This window comes from Chamaea fasciata, unplaced genomic scaffold (assembly GCF_029207755.1).
Source record: "Chamaea fasciata isolate MVZ Bird 193981 ecotype frontalis unplaced genomic scaffold, bChaFas1.0.hap1 SCAF_9, whole genome shotgun sequence".
In the NCBI taxonomy this organism is placed as follows: Eukaryota; Metazoa; Chordata; class Aves; order Passeriformes; family Sylviidae; genus Chamaea; species Chamaea fasciata.
The window spans coordinates 17,971,598-17,995,235 of record NW_027094094.1 but is presented as its reverse complement, the minus strand read 5'-3'; the positions used below and the strand labels follow the sequence as shown (position 1 = coordinate 17,995,235).

General features: G+C 43.5%; 1 protein-coding gene across 6 annotated transcripts in view; it reads right to left on the bottom strand.

The window, feature by feature from the left end:
* Positions 1-23,638, bottom strand: part of ARHGAP22 (Rho GTPase activating protein 22) — a 133,275-nt gene that overhangs the window by 7,563 nt on the left and 102,074 nt on the right. For all 6 annotated transcript variants that reach the window (XR_010722283.1, XM_066191272.1, XM_066191273.1 and 3 more), the window contains 5 exons: positions 16,396-16,603; positions 12,602-12,734; positions 7,581-7,654; positions 6,521-6,642; positions 3,368-4,271 (listed from right to left, as the gene is read on the bottom strand). Coding sequence is in view for 5 of the 6 variants with exons in the window: in XM_066191272.1 (XP_066047369.1) it covers positions 3,368-4,271; positions 6,521-6,642; positions 7,581-7,654; positions 12,602-12,734; positions 16,396-16,603 (1,441 nt within the window). In the remaining variant the exon portion in view is untranslated. The remainder of the gene's footprint in view (positions 1-3,367; positions 4,272-6,520; positions 6,643-7,580; positions 7,655-12,601; positions 12,735-16,395; positions 16,604-23,638) is intronic.

Genomic DNA, 23,638 nt, shown 5'->3' with positions numbered 1-23,638 from the left:
CAGCACTTACTGTTCTTTGTGTTTCCCAATCACAAGACCAAGTAGTGGTGTAAATACTGAAGTAGGAAGATTTTCAGATAGGAATTACTGATTACTAGAATGATAATTTAAAAATCAGCCTTTTACAATGAAAAATGCCCCTCCTCTAAATAAAATAAATACAACCTTTAAAAATTATTTCCAACACAAAACCACCCCCACCTCTCCTTGATCAGTCCAGTACTCAACTTTGAAGCTGGGGTGTGGCATCCCCATGAAACTGTGAATGGGTTATTTTTAGTCAGGGTAACTGACTATCTAGGCCACCTTACTGCTTCCATAACAAAAATGAAAAAAAAGGGAGCCTTGGGCAGTCCCAGAAGGGTCTGAATTCCACTTTATGACTGAGAAGCAGTGCAATGCATCCCCTTAAACTTTTCCTTTCTGTTCCTTTACATACAGCTGAAGATGACAGTTTGATTATTGTCACAGTGTTCACAATGAAGTAAAGTCACAGGTGAACTGACCTGCACCAAGTCCAGCAAAAAACAGTCCCTGTGGATGAAAGCAGACCTTTATCTCCAGCTGCCAGCCGGAATATCACACTTCTGAAGCTGGGATGCTTACATACACACATGTAACAGCTCTGAGCTGCCAATTACATTTTCTACCACTAAGTTTAGGGGTCAACTACGGCAGCCTGGACTGCCGTCCAGGGTCACAGTACTTACAGCATTTCTACATTCATAACAGTCCTCTCCAACTACTAACACTTTCTTAAGAGTCCCAGGTGGTAAACGTGAATTACTGAAACTCAACAGAAAATGTCTGATAATTATATTTACCTTGAGGGAGAAATACTCTGGAACAGAGTGGTTACAGGAAGGCCATAAAACTTGCCTCTCTCTGACTAAGAGAGAGAAAATGGGCAGTTGATGAGAAATAACAGCTTTTCCATCAGCAAGTGTTTCTTACCTCTGCCCCAGGCAGGTACTCACTCTGCTTTCCATTATGTATGTGCCAACAAAAAAGCTCATATTCTTTCATTAAAACATGTCCTGCTAGCTACATGCAGTTCTGCAAACCACACAAGCACATGTACAATTTTGGGGGACTAAATTATCTTCAATAAAATAAAGCTGGTCAGGCAGCCTAAATCTGTGCTAAGCAGCCTCTCTTCTTTGCTAGTTAGCTCCTGTCTTTCCGTAGTAGCAGACTTCCATGCAGTCCAAAAAGGAACATACTTATGCACCCATAAATTGCTGCAGATGTAGTAAAAACATTGCAAAATTTTTGAGAGCTGAAAAACTTGGCTTGAAATTCTTAGGCTTGACAGCACAGTCCTTGAGGCTGTAACCCTGAACAGCTGGAGTCATCCTGTTTAATACAAAAGGCAGTGATTGCATCTTGCCTGGTTTTATGAAACTCTTTAGTTCATTAGGCATTTTCCTGTCAGCTACTTTGCCCTCTGAGACCTGGCCACTTTAGAGTCCTCCCCTTGAGCCACAGTGCTCTCTGTCCTGTCCAGCTGCAGGCAAAAGGCAGGTGTTGGAGCTGAAGCACTTCAACAGCTGGAATGAAGAACAGGTCTTCCTGGATGCCCCCGATATCAGTAGCTTAGGGCCCCTCTGGAACAGTTTTACTGATAAGAGGTGGGAAACCATCTCCTCCCCCAGGCAGCTGGCAAGAATGTGCTGCTACACGTTTCCAGGTTCTGCAGCTTGGTATTTCTGTTTATTAACCTGCATCCCTGCAACAAGGCTTGCCAGGGCAGCTCTGCACAATTAAATGTAAGGCGCATACCCTCACCTCCCTCCCATTCTGCATCAGTAGGGCATCTAAAAAAACAAACCATGTAAGCCATGAACTTCCACTCTCGTTCACAGACCCTTCCCAGCATCCCATGCTAGCAACTGCTGGTGTTTCATAAGCTCTTACACCTGGAACACAACAAGGTGGGGCTTTTCTCCCACCTGGGGATCTTAGGTGGGAACTGAAACTGCTGCATTGCCTGATTCTCATTCCAGCTCCATACAGCAAGGCAGGACAGTGCAAGAGGCAGAAACGCAGTAGAAGCTGCCAAGCCACCACCAGAGGAAATCATAAAATAAAGCAGGAAGAAAACAAGAGTAATTCCAACCTTAACAACTGGCCCATGGGAAGAGATCACAGTTCAGATACATTTTTGAGAAACTACCTTAACAAGAAAAAAGTGCCAAAAAACGCAGCCTAAAGCTGTTCTGTACAATCCAACAGTCTTATATGCTTTTGGTACCACGTCTGGGAGACTGGCAGCATTTTCATACCTCAATTTCCAATCTGAGTTTTAATAATTGAAGGATTATAACAGTAACAACACAAAAAAACACCCCAAGCCCCAAGAACTCAACTCTTTGTAAGAGGTGGGACTACAGCCCTTCTTCACTGCAGAGAACTGGTGCTGCAGAGCAGCATGTATTATGATATGATGTGGAATTTTGCACGTGACTATATTAAAATATATCTAACTCCTTTAAGCATTAATATTTCATGTACCTATTTCCCTGACTGCTTTCCTAAAAGTCTTTCTGTTATCACATACACTCATAAAACCTAATATACTCACACAAATTAATGACTCCCTTGTTATTAATACTTTCTATAGCCCCAGCCTTACACACAGCTCTCCTGAAAACAGAAAGGAATTTTTCTGACCTCAGATGGAAAGTACAGCAGCAGCAGTTGTGCAAGGAAACACCAGTTGGCAAATGACACAGTTCACGCTGCTCCCCCCAGCTAGGCTGCCCCATCAGCTAAGGACCACTCTATATCAGAAACCAAGTGAGGTTTCTAGAAGTTCAACACAAAAGAGCTGCTGAAAACACGACAGCTGAGATGCAGTCCCAATACCATCATCCCCAAAAAAATCTGTGGAAAATAGTCAAGAGCAGTTTCCTCAAGAATGCTGCTGTTGGGAAAAGAACAAGAAGCTCTCAGTTTCAGCCTGGCCTGGTACAAGTATCAGCACCTGCACAGATCATCCTTGTTGATGCCTGACCATCCTGGGTCCTAATTCCTGCCTACAAGATGTTTGCTTTGCTGTTTCTCTGAGGACACTAAGAGCAGACCTTGGCATTACCTGTGCAGTTCTCATTTACAATGAAAACAAAGAATGAAGTATTGGATTTCCCTGTGTCATTTCCCTTTGCTTTCTTTTTGATGATCTCTTAAATCAGAGAAAGAAAAGTTGGATTCAGAGAGTAGCAAGGAAAAAGTAGAACCAAATCTGCTGCCACCCAACCCCAAACTTGAGGGCTGAGCACCTGATACCCTCGGTAGCCCACACCCATGTTCAGACAGGGAGAAAGTTGACAGATTACTTCCTTGTGCTTCCGGCAGATGACATTACCTTTTGATACTAGTCTCATACTCAGTCCTCTGTTTGCTCAGTTCTGTCTTTAGCTCCACCACCAAGCTCTGTAAGGCCCTGGAGCATTGGACAGAGTCTCGGGAAGCTGCAGCTGGGTCACTCTGTTCACTGCTGCTGCTGCTGCAGGCTTCAAACCTGTCCATGCTGTTCTCCAGATCTGCTGTCTTGACGTCGCTCTGAGACAGCGAGCCCTGAGTTACCCACTCAGTTTTTAGGGAGCTTAAAGCAGAAGAGTCACTGGCCCGGCAGGCCGGGCAGCTGCTCACCGAGTCCATCACGGAGATCTCACAGGATGATGTAGACCAGGTGGTGCTGGCCATGCTGTGTGTGCTGAGGGACAGGCTGGATGAAGGGACATTGTCATAAGTGGAGAGTCTCTGGGAGGAACACGAGTCTTTCACTCGTTCTCCGGAGGCTGTCCGGCGATGGCCTCGGAGGGAGTACAAGCCGTTCATCAACCAGTTCCCGCTGGAGGAGAGGTTAGGGATATCTAAGGATGAGCTGCCCAGCTTTGGACTCACAGACCGGGCTCCCTGCTGGCGGAAGGAATATTTCCACGGAGGCAGCGTCTGCATTCTTTTACTGGGACTTGTGGCAGGCTGAGTCAATTTGCCACTGTGCTCTGGAGGAGTGATTTTCACTGCAGGTCCTGAAGTGGCCTCTAGAGCCACAGCATTGCCAGAAGGCAAATCAGTGGGGCTGGCAGCGCTGTTCTGTGACCTGCTGTCCTCCCCATCCTCCTCGGAGATCCACTCGACGGTGCTGCGCTGCCGCACAGGTCTGATTTCCAGCTGGCTCCCTGGCACATCCGCCTGAGGAACAGCAAAGATCCGCCCCTGTTCACTTATCAGTACTGTCATCAGGTGCTGAACTAGAGAGGTGCCTGAGGATTGAAAACAAAGGCAAGCAGGTGAGGAGACATGGAAGACCTCTGCAACTCACCCCAGCCTGTTTGCATGACCAGGTTGCACCCAGTTTCTTGGTCTGAACAGGCCCAGAGCTACTGCTTATTGAAAAAAAATCACAAATTTCAGCTCAGGCCTTCTGCTGCACTCAGTGTATAGCAAAACTTGCAGGAAGTATGACATCTGCACTATAAACGCACTCGAAGAGGGTGTACAGCAAGTGCAGAAAGTGCTCACAGTTATTTAAATCCACAGAAATGTGCTGCCACTGGAGTGGAGCAGACCATTATGAACTAATAGAGAACACTGCTTACCAAACCTAATACAAAGCACTTCCTACGAAAGAGAAAAACCTTCAGGTTGAACAGTGAATAAGCAATTCTGGTTTTAAGTATTGCCTGAAATAGAGAATAAGGCAAACATACTCAGGATTCAAGGCAAGAGCCTGATTTTATTGATAAGTTTTTGACCTCATAGCAAGATGTACTGAGCTCACCTACCACTTCTATTTTATGTCTGAATATGGGAAGAGAACCAAATGTCTTGAAGATAAGGGCATTCCTAACAATTCAGCTGTCAAACTTTAGGTATTTCTATTCGAAACGCATGGCTTAAATTTGAAGAGAGACACAATTAGAGTGCTTTTTGTTAAGATCTCATTAGCAGTTTATTTAGGAGATTCAAATTACCCTGAAGCTAAAAAAAAAAATTGAGTCTTTGCACTTCTCTGCTACTTTTATCTAACCAACCTCAACTAAGTTCTCAATTAAAATAAAACATTGCCAATCCTGTTATGAGTATAATGATTAAGTCTAAAATTCCAGCCTACATATCGCAATTTTTCTACAGTTCATATCTGTGGCAACACAGAATTCCAGGTCAGATCACTGTAGTGTTTTTATATGATGATTAGGAGAGACCCCAGCACCTGCATGTGTGCGCACATCTCTGCCATCCGATGAGCTGGAGAATGAAATGTCTGAGATGATCTGAACCCTAATTTGTTCTCTGTGCCAGCTGAGCGGAGAGCACGCTGTTGGCGACGGCAGTGAGACCCGCACCAGCGCTGCCCCGGTGGCCACTAGGGGAAGTCCTAGCATCGCACACAGGCTGATTTCAGCTGTACCCACCTCCAGCACCGAAAAACAAGCACCGCTCCCACACTCCCTTCTCCTCCCCGATTTTTGTACCTTCCACACCTCCGGGGAAGGTATCAGGTTTGCCCTTACTAATATGGCCCACATCTCTGTGGTAGGCTTCGAGTCCCTAAACTACTGTAATATGTCAGGTCATGCTCTGAAGTTGTCCTGTTGCATTACAGTGAGTTGCTATTGTGGGGGACACATCTGCACAACACCTGTGAAGAGCTAAAGGCACTGCTGCTGCTAAGGCATGACAAGACTGGCCTTCTATGAAGGATTTGCATCATGCAAAATACCATGTCAGCTGTTGCCTACAACTAGGGAGCAGAATCAGATCCAAGTTCAGGCATCCTGGACACAGCATCTCCATCTGTCCCTAATTAATTCATCAATTCTTTTTGCAGGCTTGCCAAAATCCTACAAAACTTTATGGAAAAATCTTGCTAAAACTTCTACCACAGTAGTTGTGTTTCAATGCAGCCTGGGAGAGGAGCTGTATCCCAGTCCTAATATCAGTCTGCTTGATTCACATGGAGGCAAATAATTCTAAAGCTTCAGAATTGTTATTTTTTTTAAATTTCAAATTAACTGATTTTCGACTGTATTTTTTTTTTTATTCTGTGAAGTTTTGATCCATACAGTCTCCTTAGAAAACAACACTTCTAAGACACTTCTAGTTATAGCCACTATGGCACAGCCAGAAGTACAATTCTCTCCTCATGGCCTGGATGTTCTCTACAGGGAGCTGTATAAACACTGAAATGCACCAACACTAAATGATTACAGTTTGGTACTTAAGTACAGCCCTTCTGAATAAACAGCTGAGCTTTCATTTTAGCAGTAGGTTCAAAAAGAGTTTCAAGGGCACAGAGGCATCTCCACAGGGTGGAGAGGAGAAACACTCCCAGTCCAGTGCTGAGTGGGTAAGTTGCCAACTGGAATACCCCCTCCCAGGCCCTGCTGAAAGGGATGGCTTGACTTGTTCTGACTGTGCAGGCAACTGATACAACTACCAAGGAATGTATAGCTTTCACTTACAGCTCCAAATCACAGCTGCGGTGCCATCCCACCAAAACAGCACCTACCTTCCATCATGGTCACCGGATCCTCCATTTTGGGCCGCAGTATGTTTGGTCCAAATACTGTAGCTAGGTTCTGGACACTCATCTTGTTAATGCTGGAGTGAGCCTGAACTTCATCAAGGAACCTTAAAAAGCAACCCCAGAAAAATAAAAGGAGGAGGGAATTCATAAGTCACTTCTCAAACTGTAAGCATTCAGTTTAGTCCTGTTTTCATACAACCCTGACACCTGAAATGATTCAAGGAACTACTGTAGCTGAGATACTCAGGATAACCCTAGATCCCTCCTAGTGTATGAACCAGAGAAGACAGGATGTTTTCGGCCAGAAGTACCTACCTAGCAGGGACCCCCCGCCATCTACTGGATCTGGAAGGACAGATTTTTACATTTTTATAGGAATTCTCAAATTATATGGATTGACTTCGGCAAATTTTCACTTACAGATATAACAGAAGTAGTAAGTCATCTCCTTGTCTGAGAACTAGCAGCCTGTGGAAAGAGCTTAGTGGCTTGGCTTGAATCTAACAAAATACAGACCATAGAATCATAGAATGGTTGGAGTTGGAAGTAGCTTTTAAAAAATCATCTCCTTCCAATCCTCAGATAAAGAGGCAGTCCAAAAACAGGGAAAATCAGCAGAGATGAAAGGAGACAAGGCTGTGGGGTCCCTGGTAATCCAAGAGGAAGCCACTACTAACTCCACTTCCAAACCAGAGCAAATGCCACACTGGCTGTTCTGACTGCATCTGCTACTCAGCTTGTGTCATAAATCTTCCAAGTGGACAGTATCTGGAGTAAGTGTCTATCTTTAGTGGTCTGTAGGTGCTTCTGAAATAATATATCATTCATGCCTGCTGCCAAGGCTGCAAGAGGCAGCAATTTGCTTGGCTGATCCTCTTGGATAAACCAAGAGCTTCCTTCAGGCAAGCTGCATTCACCTCCACGTTTTTAACTTACACTTAAATGGCTTTTGAATATTCATACTTTCAGAGTATATTATTTGCATATAAGACAGTCTCACAAAACTTAGAGACTTTTCCAAGTGTTAATTAATTTCACTTACTTGCATATGTATTTGAGGAGGTTGTAGTTGGCTTGGGGCAAATTCTTCACCTGTTTAACCAGTTCCTGGGTACCCTGAGGGACAGGAAAAACAAGAAGCAGAGCTATTAATGTAAATGCTGGAAAGCAGACGTGACTTTCCTTTAGAACTACAAAGTCCTCTTTCCACAGCCAAATGCTGAACAACACATAACACACAAAGAGGCTTTTCTTTAGAAGAGGTGTCATCCAGTGTGTCGTGCCTTACCCAAACCCAATGTCCAGAACTCAATTCAGTTCTCAGTGGAAATTCTCCTGTAAACTTTAATGGCTAATATAGAAGCCTTCATTTAATGAGGGCCTGCCAGCCTGGTATCTGGCATTGGTATCAGTGTACCGGCAGATGCGCCTTTGCCTGTTTGAAACCTGGAGAAGCTGGAGTGTGATGCCTTAAGTTTTAGATTTCGTATTTTCCAGATTCTGTACTGCATTAGTATATAACTCTGAACTTCATATAAAGTGTTAGCAAGTTCTCTTCACAGTTTAGTTAGACAAAACAATCCTTTTCCATCTCCAGAACCAAGGACTCTGTTGCAGCTTCAGGCCCAAAAAGTATAAACAAGAGCAAATTGAGGAGAGCAATCTGGGAGGATGGGACTCCATAACCCGAAGCTGTAATTGGTTAATGACTGTTAGTGTCATTAACCCCAATATATAAATGGACCATAACTTATAAAAGTGTGAAAATGTTCATCTTTGGTGTAGCCTCGGCCAGGCTCTTGTACTGCCCAAGGTACATTCTTTGAAGGCCTTTTTAATAAATACCTACTTTATTCCTTTAACACTTTCTAGCCTCTCTTCTAGGTAGACTCTCAAGGCATCAAGTGCAGTATAAATAAATTGTGGTAATGCTCAGTTGAGCAGAGAAAAGTTTTTTTCTTAAAAAAGCTAAATTAGTCCAATTCAGCTGCCTCCTTTTCAAATGATGTACTTCCATTTGCAGTCATTCTGACCTGGGACATACTTCTTCACAAAATTTCTGTCTTTACAATAAAATGTAAGGTGACACATCAGCTGAAGGAATGACTTAAACCCCCGAAGCTACTTAACTCATCTAATGGAAACCTCTGACTCAGGAGTCTATTGTCCTGCCACAATCCCAAGTATCATTTGCTTGTTCCTGTCAATGCTGCTGTTGCCCTGGAGATTTTCTTGTTTTTCGAGACAACTAAACCTTTTGTGGAAAAACAGACACCAAAGCACATTTAAGGAAGAGTGATAGCTGCTAACTAATGATGGAGAAATTGCAGAAGCAAATGGTTCCAAAAAAGTGCAGCTGAACATTCATTTCAAACTCTCCTTGAATTTTTAAGGACTTTTAGGAAGGGAATTCTGTTGGCCAAAGTCTTGCAATGTATTCCTGATTTTTCTGGTCCAGACAAGTCAGAAAGATCCATAGAGCAGTGCCTACTCCTGCCTTCCTCCTTATTACTTTAAATATACAGGTACTTTTTTTATTCTGTACATCCCAGCATAAAAAAGTTCTCTAATAAAATCCTGAAACTTAAAATTCTTAAAAGCAGTAACCTCTTCATAATTCCTTAGCTTAAACACTGTCCTGGTTTAATGGTGACAGTGATGGAGATACCATTAAAAAGCCAGTCTCTTCTGAAAATCTCAATCCTCTTTTAAACTTCTAAAAAATTTTTCATCAAGGACAGCTGCTACCGATGTGAAGGTTAAGGTCAGCTGTTCAACTTTCAAGTGGCAAGTTTGAACTAGGTGAGCTAACAGACCTAATTCCATCTTGAATTTTGCTCTGCAACCAAATTTATTTCAAAGAAATAAATCAGAATGGTATTTGGTGCTATATTTCAGGTGCTCTGAACTGAAATGCCATTGGCTCCACTAGATGCAAGAGAAAACTTTGGAACAGAAACTTACGCAGGTGTGAACAGCAGGAAACATGACCTAAAGGTAAAAGATGCTACCTGAAAGAAAAAAGGGTTCTAAAAATTTATAATCCATGCTTTGTCACAAGGAATCTGAGGCATGGTATTACACAGAGACTATCTTTATATTCATCAAAGTACAAACACCTGACAGGTTAAAAAAAAAAAAAATATAAAGCTTTCTCCCCTACTGCAGTATTTATCAGCTCTGCCAGATTTGTCTTGACCAAGGCCTGGCCAACAGAAGGCAGAGGCTTAGCCTAGGAACACCATAGTGACAGCACAGAAGAAAACACAAGCTTGAAACCTCTGTAGTAACAAACAGCACTGATCATTGCCAATGGCTGCAGCCCAGCAAGCAACAGAAGCACTGTACTGTTATTTATCATGGGATTTTGCAAAAATAATTCTTACCTCCTTCAAAATGCTGCTTTCCAAGGAACAATTCCAAACCCAAGGATTTTGCAATATGTGTAACAGATCAGCACCAATTCAGAACTTCTAGTCTGGCTGGAAAACTAGCAACACTTTAGATGTTCATAAAAAATTCAGATGCCTGTTTAATAAACACTTGAAACTTTGTCTTCAGTCCATTTAACTGCTGTGTCCATGTCTAGAGCACAGGTAGTAGTGAAGGCTAAAATACCACCATGTCAAGGCAGCTCAGACTCAAATGAGTTTTTAGCTCTGTCAAGTGAGTTTTGAAGATCTGTATTGCTCTGAATTTTTAAACCCTCCTTCCAATCAGCTGGGATCAGAATCAAATCTTTTTTAATGTTGCAGTCCTGCTGAAATACCTGGAGACCTCAGCACCACCCAAGGTCTCTGTTAACGACCCTGTTTGCATTCGAACACCAGAGATCAGCTGAGTGCAGAATGAAGATGAAAAGGAATTTGAATAAAAACGTCGGGCTGTACTGGAACTAGGCCAGGTTTATAATCACCACGGTAATTCCTATCCATAGTCACAGTGTAGCAGCATGAGGTGCCAACAATTTTATCTAAAGGCTATTTTGCTGTAAGCAATTCTGTGTTTTTTGGATGTGAGGTGAGGATGGCCGTGCAAAATGAAAATTATATTAAGAGTCCAAAAGTCTCATTCAAAACTTTCAAGTGAAAAAATAAAAGAAAACAGAACTTCAAATTAAACCAGTACAATTATATTTTGTTTCAAAACACTTTTACAAAATAAAGCATTTGATTTTTAAATTCCCTGCTTACCATTACGTGTTAAAAATCATGGTTTCAATGAAACCACGTTTCTGAGGGGGATTTTCCATGTGGGAGGCGAGTCAGGCCCCACAGGCTAGGTATGACTTTGTGCTGCATTCTGCTCCATGTGCTACTGTGCACGTACAGCCTCTCCACCCCTGGTGTGTGCATTCCACCTTCCTTTCTGAAAAGGTAAACAGCCCACGTTGAGGTTCCGGGTTTCCCTGACAAAACCAAAATTGCTTATGTTTACAACAGCACCTTAACAAAACAACTCTGTGCTTTGAGCAGCGCTATATTTTGTAAGTGTTCATTTTGGCTACCTAGTGATCCCCATTGCCTTTCTAATCTAAAGAGAATTCTACTCTACAAGTCATTTGAGTCTGACCTCGCTCACGCAAATGTTGCTTCCCAAACTGCTGCAGCCTGTGCAGACAAAATCAGGCAAACAATGCAGTTAATAAGATGAGCAGTGATGTACAATTATGTTTGCCCAATTTGGCAGTGTCTCTACTCTTGTGCAACAGTGCTTAATGGATCCAAAACTTCCCAGTCTGCACATCTTATGACCAAAGTCAAACCAGCTCCACCGCCTTAGAAATGCTGTTTCTTGTGACATGACCGCTGTGGGGTCTGTAACGTGGCACCCTGCAGAGATGTCTGAGTTCACTAAGGATGAGGCAGAAAATGAGTAAGCTTTGGAGGCAGTAGACACACACCTCTACCTACTAAAATACAACACTGGTACACTGGCACCCTGATGTGGCTGTATCCAGAATGCAAGTATCCACATGTGGTAACATGCTGTGTCATGCACAAAAATTCACCTTCTCACAGTTGACTAGAGGTTACATTATTTGAGTGTTATTTGCCTTTTAACCATAAAAAACCTATATTACCACATATGATACATTTGATGCACGCAAACAAGTATCTTCCTGTGGGTGTCATAAAGGGCAATCTCCACAGAGCCTTCTGCCACTTGAACTGAAAGTGAACCCCAGACTCACAGTGAGTAAAAGCTTTTACAAATCTCGCCAGAGACAAAGACAAGACCACACACAGAAAAGGGACAGAACTGTGGACCACAACTTACAAGCCCTCAGGCTTTTGCTTCTTTAGCAAAGGAAAGAGAAAAGTAACAGCCCTTGCAGCTTCTTTAAATTTCTGTTCTAAAAGGTGGCACCCACATCAGATCAGATCTAACATGCCTTTGCAATCTGCAAAGGGCTTAGGGAGCACCACAATATGGATGACAGAAATCAAACATATTGTAAACTATCCTGTTCCATGACTGCCACAGACTTTGTAGTTTTTGTCAGCCCTTTCCCTTGCCTGAAAACCAAAGAGAAGAACATTGTAAGAAGGCTCTGGCAAAGTATTCATAGCATTATTTCCCCCCATTCTAGAAAAAGATCATAGCCTGCCTTCTCATAGTGCCTTTCCTCTAAGAAATACAAAGACCATTGCACTGATCAGTGTCTCATTCACCAAAATCTTTGGGAAGGAGACTATACTGTTCTGATATACAAAATGGAAAACACAAAGAGAGTGACTCCATCCAGCTTATTAGTGAGTGAACAGCAAAGCTGGGAAAGGAACCCAGATTTCCTCCTACCTTGCATCTCTTGCCAATTATGCTACACAAGAGCTTTGCTCAGAAGAAAGAAGCACCAGGCTACAAGACTGACTTTTTTTAAGCAGCAGCCTGTGATAATAGCACCCCGTTCACAGCTTCAGGAAAATCCAGGGAAAGGTTCCCAGGGACTTAATTTAAGACTTGATTTAAATCAAGTTTGAAGAGATGAGAAAAAAAAACCTGTACTACATTGATTCTTGGGAACATCCTCTGAGGAGGCAGATTAGAAGGAACACTGACCTCTCCCTCATCTTTTGAGAGCAGCTGTCCACAAGAAAGAAAATCTTCGTATTTGGCAAAGGGGATGACAGGCTCTGGCAGCTCTCGAAGGTAAAGCTTCAGGAGGGACGCCACAGTGTGAACATCTGTGTTGCTGCAATAGAGAAGAGGGAAGGAAATTTAGAAACCCACACTACCTCAAATCTTAATGCCTTTCATTGGGGGTGCATCAAGGTCCCTCTTAGGGACAGGGACAAAGTAAGCACATGGAAGGAAGCTCTTCTTCCAGTCATTAGTAGTAGGCAGGAAGGTCTGCCTGGGAACAAGGGAAATCTCCATTCTGTCAAGATGGAAATGCACCTCAGGTTAACTCAGGCACTGGAAGGGATATGCCCATGATACTGCTTAAGGTGCTTAAGGTAGGGTGACACTGGGGTTCCTCTGCTAGTGTGGACCAGGAATGCGAGGAATAGTCCAGGCAAGTGCACAGTGATCACACAGCATTGACAACAGAGCTCTGCATCTCTATTCCTGAACCATAAACCTCTGAGCCTCTCACTGATCCTTCTTGATACTCTCTCCAGCCAGCACACACAAACAGCTGATGGGCTGGGCTCCCACATGCCCTGGTCAATCATTCAGAAAAAATGGAGGAAGCTGTATTTCCTCCAAGTCCTCTATTGCCCTTTGGTATCACGGCCTGGCTTGAGGAAAATCAGGAATTTCTTAGCCCATCTGTTATGATAGGATATCAGCTTTTATTTTCTCTCCCAAACTAGGAACTTCTTTTTCCTCTTCTTTCTCCATTGCTTTAAAGTTGGGGTTGAGGTATCAGATCCCATGATGAAGATGAACCCTTTCCAGCTACCCAGCTTCTGGTGTATGGTGATAAATTCAATCCAATTCCAATCCCTCATTCCAATTTTCCAACATGGTATAACATTGGTACAACGTTGCAGATGACCTCCTCAAAGGTTTTGACTGTTGGAAGCCTAAACAGATTCTGTCACTAGCTCTTCCCCACCCACCATTGCCCTGACAGTCTTTAAAGAATTCTAAGAAAAACATATCAGTGAACACTGGGCAAGAGAGCTTCAAATCCTCCCTTCTTTCCAAAAGCTGAACCTCTTCTACTTAGTATGTTTCTTTTTAGGAACACACAGCTAAAACAAAACTGGAAAAACAACAACAGGAAACTGTCAGCAGATACCATTTACTCCTAATCCTGCTAATGCTATTCCTATTAAACAGCTCCATCATATTTGAGAATATCACAGTTTCACACAGTGGTTTTCTTCGGTTGATTATAGTGAATTTTACAAATTCAGGAATGGAAGGTGGAAGTCATGCTTCTCTATATCACTGAGAAGCAGAGCCCAGAACAGAGCTTCAGGGCCACTGGCTGCAGTAACTGTTTCATCCACGATGTCATATGAAATACGACCAGTCTTTCAGTGGCATGAAAGGGCAACAGGAGCAGACTGGTATAAGTGCTTCCAAAACAGCAACACCTAGCCTTTAATCAGAACATTGGAAAAGAATGCCTTACAAAAATAAATATTTTAATTGCCAGTCATCACAAAGGTTTGATCCACCATGGGGTAGGCAGGCTATGAGCACCTAGGATATCACTGTAGTTACCAAAGACATCTAAAAGCTGTCTGCAGCTGGGAAATAAGAAAGGATATTCCTTTCACTGCACCTGATTTGGAAAGAAGCATAAGGATTTCACACTTCTGCTGCCAAGCTATCCCAGGCCATACAGAGATAAGTTATAGTTACACACAGAAAATTATGCATGCTAGGAGGAGAAGCATTTAGCCAGAGTGAAACTGCCTCTCCCTTACCACTGTCTGTGACAACAAATATGTAAAACAGACTGTATCTATGCATGGAGACATGATGGAAAGAGCAAAAGGCAATAACTGGGACAACTTCAACTTTCCACTACTGAGGTACTCCAGGCTTGCTTCCTTTGATTCTGCACTGAACCTTTAGTTACTGCATTATGCACTGACTACCCAAAATTCAGGCATTCCTTCCGGGACGTCCTCAGTGCCTCTCTTAAAAGGGAGACTTAGCACTGATCTATTTAGCCAGTGCAAATACCTGTGGAAATAAAGGTGCTTTACCTGGTGGTAAGGTGCTGGAACAGGTTGCCTACAGAAGCTGTGGATGCCCCATCTCTGGAAGTGTTCAAAATCAAGTTGAATGGCCTCTGAGCAACATGGTCTAGTGGAAGTTATCCCTGCTCATGGCGGGGAGCTGGAAGGAGATGAACTTTAGGATCCCTTCCACTCCAAACCATTGTACAATTGTATTTTGCTTTAAAAATGCTGGGTGGAGGCTTGGTTTATCTACATAACAATGAAGTTAGATAAGGCTAAAGTAAAACATGAAATTGAAACTTCCACTCCTAATTCGTTCCTCCCATAGATACTCCAGTTCCAGAGTGTAAGCACTGAATTAAGATAATTCTGATTCTGAACTAGAACACCCAGACACTCAGTTAAAAATACAAAATTTTTGTTTAACAAAAATTAACTGAGACAATTTGATGATTTCAGACTTATTTTTTCAAAAAAATATTTCTAAATGTCTGACACTTCCATTTAGGGAGCAAATACCCTTTGTGGTTAGGAATCAAAGAAAGGAGGATGGGTGGTCTGGGAAGCTGAGGGAAGGAAAGAATTAGAAGAATGTTCCAAATAAACTCTAAAGATATACTTCCTAAGATGAGACCAAATACTGTTTCTGCCCACGCAGGAGACAGTGCTAGCTGTTCCTGCAGTGGTAGGCAGGGAAGGTATTGGCAATGTTGAGACTGGCTGTAGGTCTGGGGAAAGCTATGCCCCAAGGTTAATGTGCTGGCAATGCACCAGATGCCACCAGCATCACCTGGAAAAACGGGGCTAGTGAGTTCCAGCAAGAAATGGGGCCAGGCCTTCAAGACAAGATCCCAGATCTGATCTCATTTATGGACCTGTGGTAAGAGATCACACCAGATCTACAGTGCCCTTGGATCCAAATATCCCTGAAGTTCAAGGTCTCTGTTAGGGTCAAACCTTATTTCACAAAGGGCTATTAAGCTTTGCACAATGCTGACCTTCACTCCAGGCAGGATGTATGTATGAAAGAGTGGATGAAATGTTAGTTACAGGGTAAGGACAGCATTTGGCTGGAAGGGCCTTGACAGCATCCACCTTTCTGATCATCTGATTGCCTGAGGGCCAATGTAGAGACAGCACAGCTGAGAACTGCCCTTTTCCTTGCTGCCCTTGGATGGAGCACTCAGAAACAGAGACTCTTCCCGTTGGAACTGATATTAAGCTGAGCATCTACAAAGCAGCTGCTGGCATAACAGCCAGGTAAAACACGTCAGGTGGTGGTGACTATTCTGAAACCTGGTGATAAAAGAAGAGTCAAGATATTGCTCCCGGCAGATCTGCTGGGAGAATGCAACATCTGAAAGCAGGTACATCACCTAGTTCACCTCTGTCATACCCATTTCTGTGATGGGATCCCACCAACTGCTCAACTTGCTGCACCCATATCTACCAGTGCTTTTCATTCAACATGTGCTTAAGCTGAAATACTGAAGGAGCTCCACAAAGATCAATCAATTCTGGTCCACCTCTAAGCTGAATAAAGACCTCCACACCCACCACCATATGGGAGAAAGCTCCATCAGCGCTTTCAACAGAGAATGATGGTACGGAAAGAACATGTAAGCTAGGATAGTCACTGCATGGCCATTCCTGGCAGATTTTACATGTCACACATACACCAGCCTGAATTTGGTGATGTCAACTCACCTGTCAAAAAGGGGTTTCTCTCCACAATCAAAAGAATCCTGCAGATCTTTGACAAGGTTGGCTTGTCCAGGCATCCGAAAGAGCCCCTCCTCTGTGAGACCTCGCTCCCGAATAAAATCCACACACTGCTCCACCAGCAGCGGGGCCAAGCGCTGGCCATACTTCCGCTCGTACTGTACCGTGTCCTCCAGGCGCTGCCCAAAGATCCCTGACAGCAGAGAGCAAGAGAGACATCTGGGTGTCAGCTTAAATTCTTCCTGAGCTCTTGCGTGGGGCACACAAAGAGGAAAGCTTTCACATGGAGGGGGCAGCCTTTGTGAAGGTCCAGTTTCTAACAGACTCTGAAGAATAAAGCTATTTTAAAAAACAAAGAATTACATGATGAATATTTTTTTTTCTGCTTAACAGGGCTTCAAACTATCCTCTGCCCTAAGCTGGTTTATCTCTCATATACAAGGAAGAGGGGCTCAAGGTTATGTTTATGGTTTTCCATGGCTGTACTAGATTAAGTGATTATACTTTCATTGCATCTTCCATCCCAAGAAGACCAAAACAAAGTCTACATTGACTTTATGGGACACATTTCCTTCCTGCATGCGCCCACTGCTTAGGCTGTCATAGAGCTGTCCTCCACTAGTTTGCAGCTGACCAGCCCAACAGGCAGCAATCCCACTAGGAGGGGACTGCTAACACAGCAGAGTGCAGCTGTCAACATTAAAACTGGATATTGTGAAAATCTTCCACCATCTTGGGAGACACTTTCTTTTTCTTTTCCTTTAATTAAACTTGCTGAATGAAAATTAAAAATAAATAAAAACCAGTAAAATGCATGCAAAATCCATTGCCCTTCCTACTAAAAAGGGTGTGCTGTACTTCTTACATCTTGAAAATATAAGAAGCACCATTTTCTGTAAAGCCAGACTGGCCTGGGTTAATTCTTCAGTCAGATCTACTGTAGGCATGCATCATTAAGTCTGTTTCTTGGGGAAGTATGGAGTTCCTGGCCAATACCAGCTGCTGAATGCCACTACTGGCATCAGATCTTTTGGCAACATGGAAGGGGCTCAGGCTGTAAGAGCCAGAGATCTTAGTTCAATCCCTACCACTAGGAGACTGCTCCATCTCAAAGGACTGCCATTGAGTTGAGTTCTGAAACCTCTAATTCTAAATGTTTGTTGGAGTGAGGGAGGAGGATAGTATCCAAGTTAATTATATTTTGGCAATAAAAATTCAGTAAGTGAGAGAATCCCACAATCCCAGATCCTACTCCCAGAATTTCAGATGACACCAAACCAGAGCAGGAAGGAAATTCTATGCAGGGATTTCTCAAAGCTACAAGAAGTTTTCTACAGATCTCAAGGATCTTTAGATCATTCATTCTGCACTTGGTTAAACCTGCAGGTCTGGGGGGGGGAAAAAAAAAAAAAAAAAAAAAAAAAAAAAAAAAAAAAAAAGCAGCATGCAATATTGGAGTCACACTGTTTCACACCCAATAGCCAGAAGCAGGGTTTAGTACTCTCACATATGTGCTCATACCAGGCCAGGGAATTTCTGAAGGTTCTACTTACCTTCCCCCACTACTGACCATGTCTTCCTTTATTTTTTTTTTTTTTTTTAGTGCCACATTCATGAGAGGCTGATAACTCTGGTAGGACATTCCCTAACCACCAATCACTGTTCTTCATAGGAGACACGATGTCAAATCATACCTACTTTCTATACTCAGTCCAACCCTACTGAATCCTCCGTGAAACAAACCTCTCATTATCAGTTTCAACTCATTGAATGGAAGCTGTTTGAAGGATCCTGAAGTCAAATTTCCTTTCCCTGCCTGTTTGTTACACATCAGAAGACAGAAACTTTCCCTACACCACAGCCTACACAACTGCATTACAGTATCAAAGCTGGAGGGCCATGAAAAGTCTCAAAGGAAATTCCCTCATCCTGGCAAGAGGGCATGCCCTGAAGCATGGGAGTGACTTATCTTTATTACTGTATATACTGGGTTTATTGCAGAGTAAAGGTTTTACTAGTTCCTATTTCGAATCTCTTTGAATTTTCACTGAGTTAGGTGTCTCTGAAGTCAGTTTCTAGGATAGGGAGTCTCTTTCTGATTTTGCACAGATTGCTTTATAATCCCATCATGTAGTCCCTGCTGTCACGATGGGGCATATCTATTTCCTTAAAATGATACATGTGGTCCATGTTTCTAGATGCAAGACATATAAATTCAGGGAGGTCAGGATGTGGCACATGTCAGGGCAATAGCAGCCCTCTTTTCTCAAATCCCTACTTGCTGAATCTGTTTCCTACTAGGCCTATCTAGGGAAAACTCTGGGAATGAGGTGAATGGTCTGCATTTCCCATACATAAAGCACATATACAATGTTCTTCTATAAGCTCATGTTCTGATGCTTTACACTTAACTCAGATCAAGGACAAAGGCTGTGCCAGACACACATAAGCAAGCACACACACAACAACCGTATGCATAATCTCCACTGAAGAGAATCTACTTTTCCCCAGCCTTGCCTGGTCTGTGCTCAGCACCATCTCTAATACATTTCAGGTAACACCAGTCCTTGCCTTCACAGTCAACTTGGATCACAACAGCTGTAGCTTTCTGTAGGTGCAATCTACCTGTGAGTGACTTCTGGAGACAAGTGGACTACAGTCAAACAGAGACCACCGACACAGAGATTAAGGAATGGGATGCTAAAGTAACAGAGATAGAAGGGTGATCTCCTTTGAGACTCAGATGGAGCAGCAGATGGACCCTTCACAAACACAGTATCACCATTTCTGCAGGTGTCTACTGCACAGCCATATGCTGGGGATCCCATCTTTCCTCCTCACACACTGAGGTCAGTAACATTTTTCTCCTTAATGAAAAAAATCAGTCTTTGGAGGAAATAAAGGCACTGAAATATTCTTATACTGAAATACTCTTCACCTCCCTCCAGACCATTTCAAATAAATAACAAGAAAAACCAGGCATGAAACCAAACATGACTGAGGAAGACGATCTGCCTACCGCAGGACGAGTGAAAGGAGCTGGCACAACCGTGGGTTTCTTCTTGTGGGAGAGTGTCTGCTGAAGGGCTGTGCTAGTGAGATCACACAGTCTGCATAAGTCATTTTTTGGTAGGAAGAGGACTCAAGCCATTGCCAGGGTGAAAAATTTCTCGCAGCTCAGCTCTCTCAGCTGCCTCCCACCCTGGTTTGTCAGCCCCACCCTGACCCAACTCCAGCTGCAGACCTATGCCTTTCTCTCTCCCTTGAACTTGAACCCTTATTTTCTAGGGAAGCATTAGAAGGGGATCAGCTCAAAATATTTCACCCAAGCTAAGTCTGTTGCTAACTGCAACTTGCTTTTTGCTACATTTTTCAGTTACACTGTAGCTCCATGCTTTTTCTTTTCCTCTATCCTACATTTTTTTGCTGAGCCATAGACAAGGGCCACCACAGATGCTGCTCAGAAGAAAGACTGCACCCAGGCCAAGTATTTTGGCAGTAAGAAAATTATGGTTGGTGTTAAGAGAGAAAAAGCACAGAGCTGCAGTTAGTGGGACTGGAAAGTTGGCCTTGGAGAAATTGCTCATCTGTGCAGTGGCTGCAGAACTTGTCCATGGCTTCGAAAAGAAAAATAGTGCTAAGATTCATAGAAAGAGCAAGCTAAGAGCTATTTATGGAGAGGGGCTGCAAAGGGACTGTCAAAGGGAAATTTTAGATACTGACAGTTCCAGGCTTGCAGAAATCTTTCATCTGGGTATCTGCTGGGGCACCTTGATGAAGTTCAGGAGAATTATCCCTTGGACCCTCTCAGTCACACTGGCAACAGACTTAGCAGATGTGCCTACTTCAGTCTCCCAGCACCACACAGGGCAAACTGAGGAACTGGTGTCCTGTGGTTTTGTATCATTTGTCTCATTTCTCTCAGGTCTCAGCACTTGTAAAAGTGATGTAGTAAAATGACCCTGAAACTCCCAGTATGACATCATCTCCAGTTTGGACAGGGACTGACTGCCCTGCCTTGCAAGGAGAAGCAATGTGGAGCCAGTCACACACAGCCTCATCTGCCAGCTTCTCAAGGCACAGGCCTGTTTTTAATCAGTGGGCCCTGCAGCTAAGACTGAACTTGGCAGTGCTTCACTCCATTTGATGAACCCGCTGGAAGACATTAAAATCTTTTTCTTCATTCTAAAGAAGGGGAGCCAGTGCCATCCAGTCACACTCCAGACAGAGTTAAGCTGGAAATAAAGCCAAAAGTTTACTAGCAACCTAAGGGTTAACTTTCCTTGTCATACCCTTATCTATAGCTAGGCCCTTTTGTTTGGTTTCAAAGCAGAAAAAAACTCCAGCATGCCTGGAACCACATCCTTAATCTCAGAAAGATTCAAGAGATACTAAAAAAATGAGCTAGCAGAGCTACAGAATTTCTTTCCTCTACTCCAACAAGCTGCCTCTGTTCTTTAAAGATTTAGGTGACTCTTTGTGGAAAAAGCAAGCCAGGAATGATGTACTGACTAAGACACAGACAGGCTCTCTGTCCTGGCCTGAACAGCTCACCCACCAGCTCCAGGCATACAAAGCCTATACATTCAGCTATGCTGTCCAGACATGCAGTGGGCAGGGAAATATATCCTCTCTGCTAAATTTTTCCTCATCAGAGGCTCTGATTTCAACCAAAATAAACTAAAGACAGAGATAAAGTCAGTTTTTGAGTAGGTTTTTCTTCATATGGAGGACTAAGGAGTCTGCATCTGCTTAAAGTGTGAAAAGTCCAGGCACACCTACGTCAGCTGTATATACAGCTTACTCCACACACGTTAAAAGATGTGTGGGAAGATAATCAGGCTTACACCTGGATGCTGCTATACAACAGCACATACACCCGCGCACGCATGTGGTGCCTCACAGACAGGCAGCTTATGGATGTAAAGATTGTGTACGTGCTCACCTGCACAGGTAAGTGCCTGCTTTTACCTTCCCACTTTCATGCTTAAGTTCCCATTTATCTGTCCCTCTCACACATGAAAGCACTGAGAAAAAAATCACGGGCAGACATTCAGAAATGCATATGCTTCCACAGCACAAAACACACACAAATCTTTAATTTGTTTCACCTCCCCTAGCCCACCCAAGCACACACTACATGAATTACTGCTGCAGCAACAGAAAAAGGAGTTTCATGGTAGAAGCCATATGTAGCTAAAAAAAGATAGTCCCAAAAACCTAAACAATCCAGCCAGCAAAAGAATGCAAGGGGGGGGGGGGGGGGGCAGTGCGAGGGGGAAAGGAAGCGAAAGACAATTAGGAATCAAGAAAAAAAATGACAAAATTGCTTGCTCAGTCACACAAATGGGTCTGTGGTACAACTTGGTGTCTTCTGACCCTGTTCCCAGAAAGAGCTGTGTCCATATACTAGAAGTTGATTGCCCTCGTCTACATACATCCATTTAAATATTCTGTGTGCATGCAAAGAAAAACACCTCTCCCCAGAACTATCTCCACACACTAGCTTGGTATCCAGTAGTATTTTTGGCCATAGACTGTGTCCTTCCCACTCCCTCCCCCTTTGTAAAGTCAGCTCCTATTTTAGATTCTTAGCCTCTGTCTAAGGCTACACTTAAATATCTGCTTTTTCTCTAGCAAAAGAAAACCACAACAAATCTAAACTCCGGAAAATCATCTCATACCTCTTGTTCTTGTGCAGCACTCTGCTACATGACAGGCGCTGAGCTTCAAGCAGAAACCAGGCAGTGTCAGACAGCAGGAGCGGCAGAGAAAGAAAGTCCTGACTTCAGGCATCAGACACATTCTGAGTCCCAGCACTGGCAGCTTTCCATTCACCCAGCGCTACAGAGCACAGCGCAGCCGATCTGCCCTGGGAGATAATCTCGGCAGCACATCTGGTCTTAGCTCCACAACTCGGCATTAATTATGACTTGTGCAGAAAGCATTTGAAATATCCAATGGGATGCAGAGCTCCCTGGCTCGCTCCGCACGGGGAAGGAGAGAGGAGAAAGACAGGCAGGTAGGGTCTTGCCCACCCTCGAAGCAGCCGCCAATGTAAACAGCAGCTAAGTATGGGTCACAAGTTTTAACAAAGGCATCCCCCATCGGCTCTGTAATATATTCATGCTCTAATTGCTTGTCAGATCTATTCTAGATAGCTGGAAAAGCTGAGCAACTGTTGCTGTCTGCATGCCACACTTCGGATCCCTCCTGATACAGGCAATGTTACTGTGCTGCAGGCAACCTGGTGCCCTGGTCTGGCCTCCCATCTGCTTTCAAAGCACCAGAAGCAGAAACCTAATTCTGGAGGGGAACATTTCCCCACAGTAGCCTTAGCATGCTCTGAGAGTACCTCCACAGCTCTAGGATATGTTGAAAAGTCTAACAAAGCTTAGGAAAAGCTACACTCCCTGACCTGTGCAGGTTTTTTGGTGCTTACTGCCTCTGCTTTAGCTCTTCACAGAGAAATTGTCTGAATTAACAGCTGAGCTGAGTAGCTGGTAGAGGAAGGCGCTACCACTCCTTACGTGTGAACCAATACCCAGGCACTTTACTTGCAGGAAATCATTCACCACTCTCCAGCTCCTGCTCTCAGGGTAAGAAGCACGTCATTAACAAAAATGCTTACCATGCAATGCCCTGTGCAGTTTTACAGAGGTCAGGCCTCCATCCATTCACAAAATGCACTCACGTGACTGCAGATCTACAGCACTTACCATGCAAAACCCTTGTACCAGGCTTCTGACTAATTTTATCACTATTAGCTAAATTTTCTCCCTCTGCAGGGAAAAAAACCAACAACAACACAACCTGTCCTCAGCTGCTCATCTGCTTTAGCTGTTAAAGTGCCTCTGGTCACTACATAGAGCACATTCACCTGAACTTAGCGACCCACCCTTGCTTAGCTACACTGTGGCCCTGTATGAACACACATGGCTAAGAATATATTGACACAGCAGACAAACTATAAGATTCTAGTCAGTGAGAGAGTGTTGTCCCACAACAAACTTCTTTATATTCTCTGTTTTAACCAAAAGCTCCTGAGGAAAGGAGTGCCTCTCACCATAAGCGAAGGCAGTACTGGGATCAAAAGCTTCAGTTCTTTAACATGGTGAGATTCTTAGAGCTGTCATGAGCAGGGCCAGAAACTGGGACTTTGATGATCCCTTCCAAACTGAAATATTCTATGACTGGCAAGAGAGTAAGGCATTCCTTAGGTATTTAA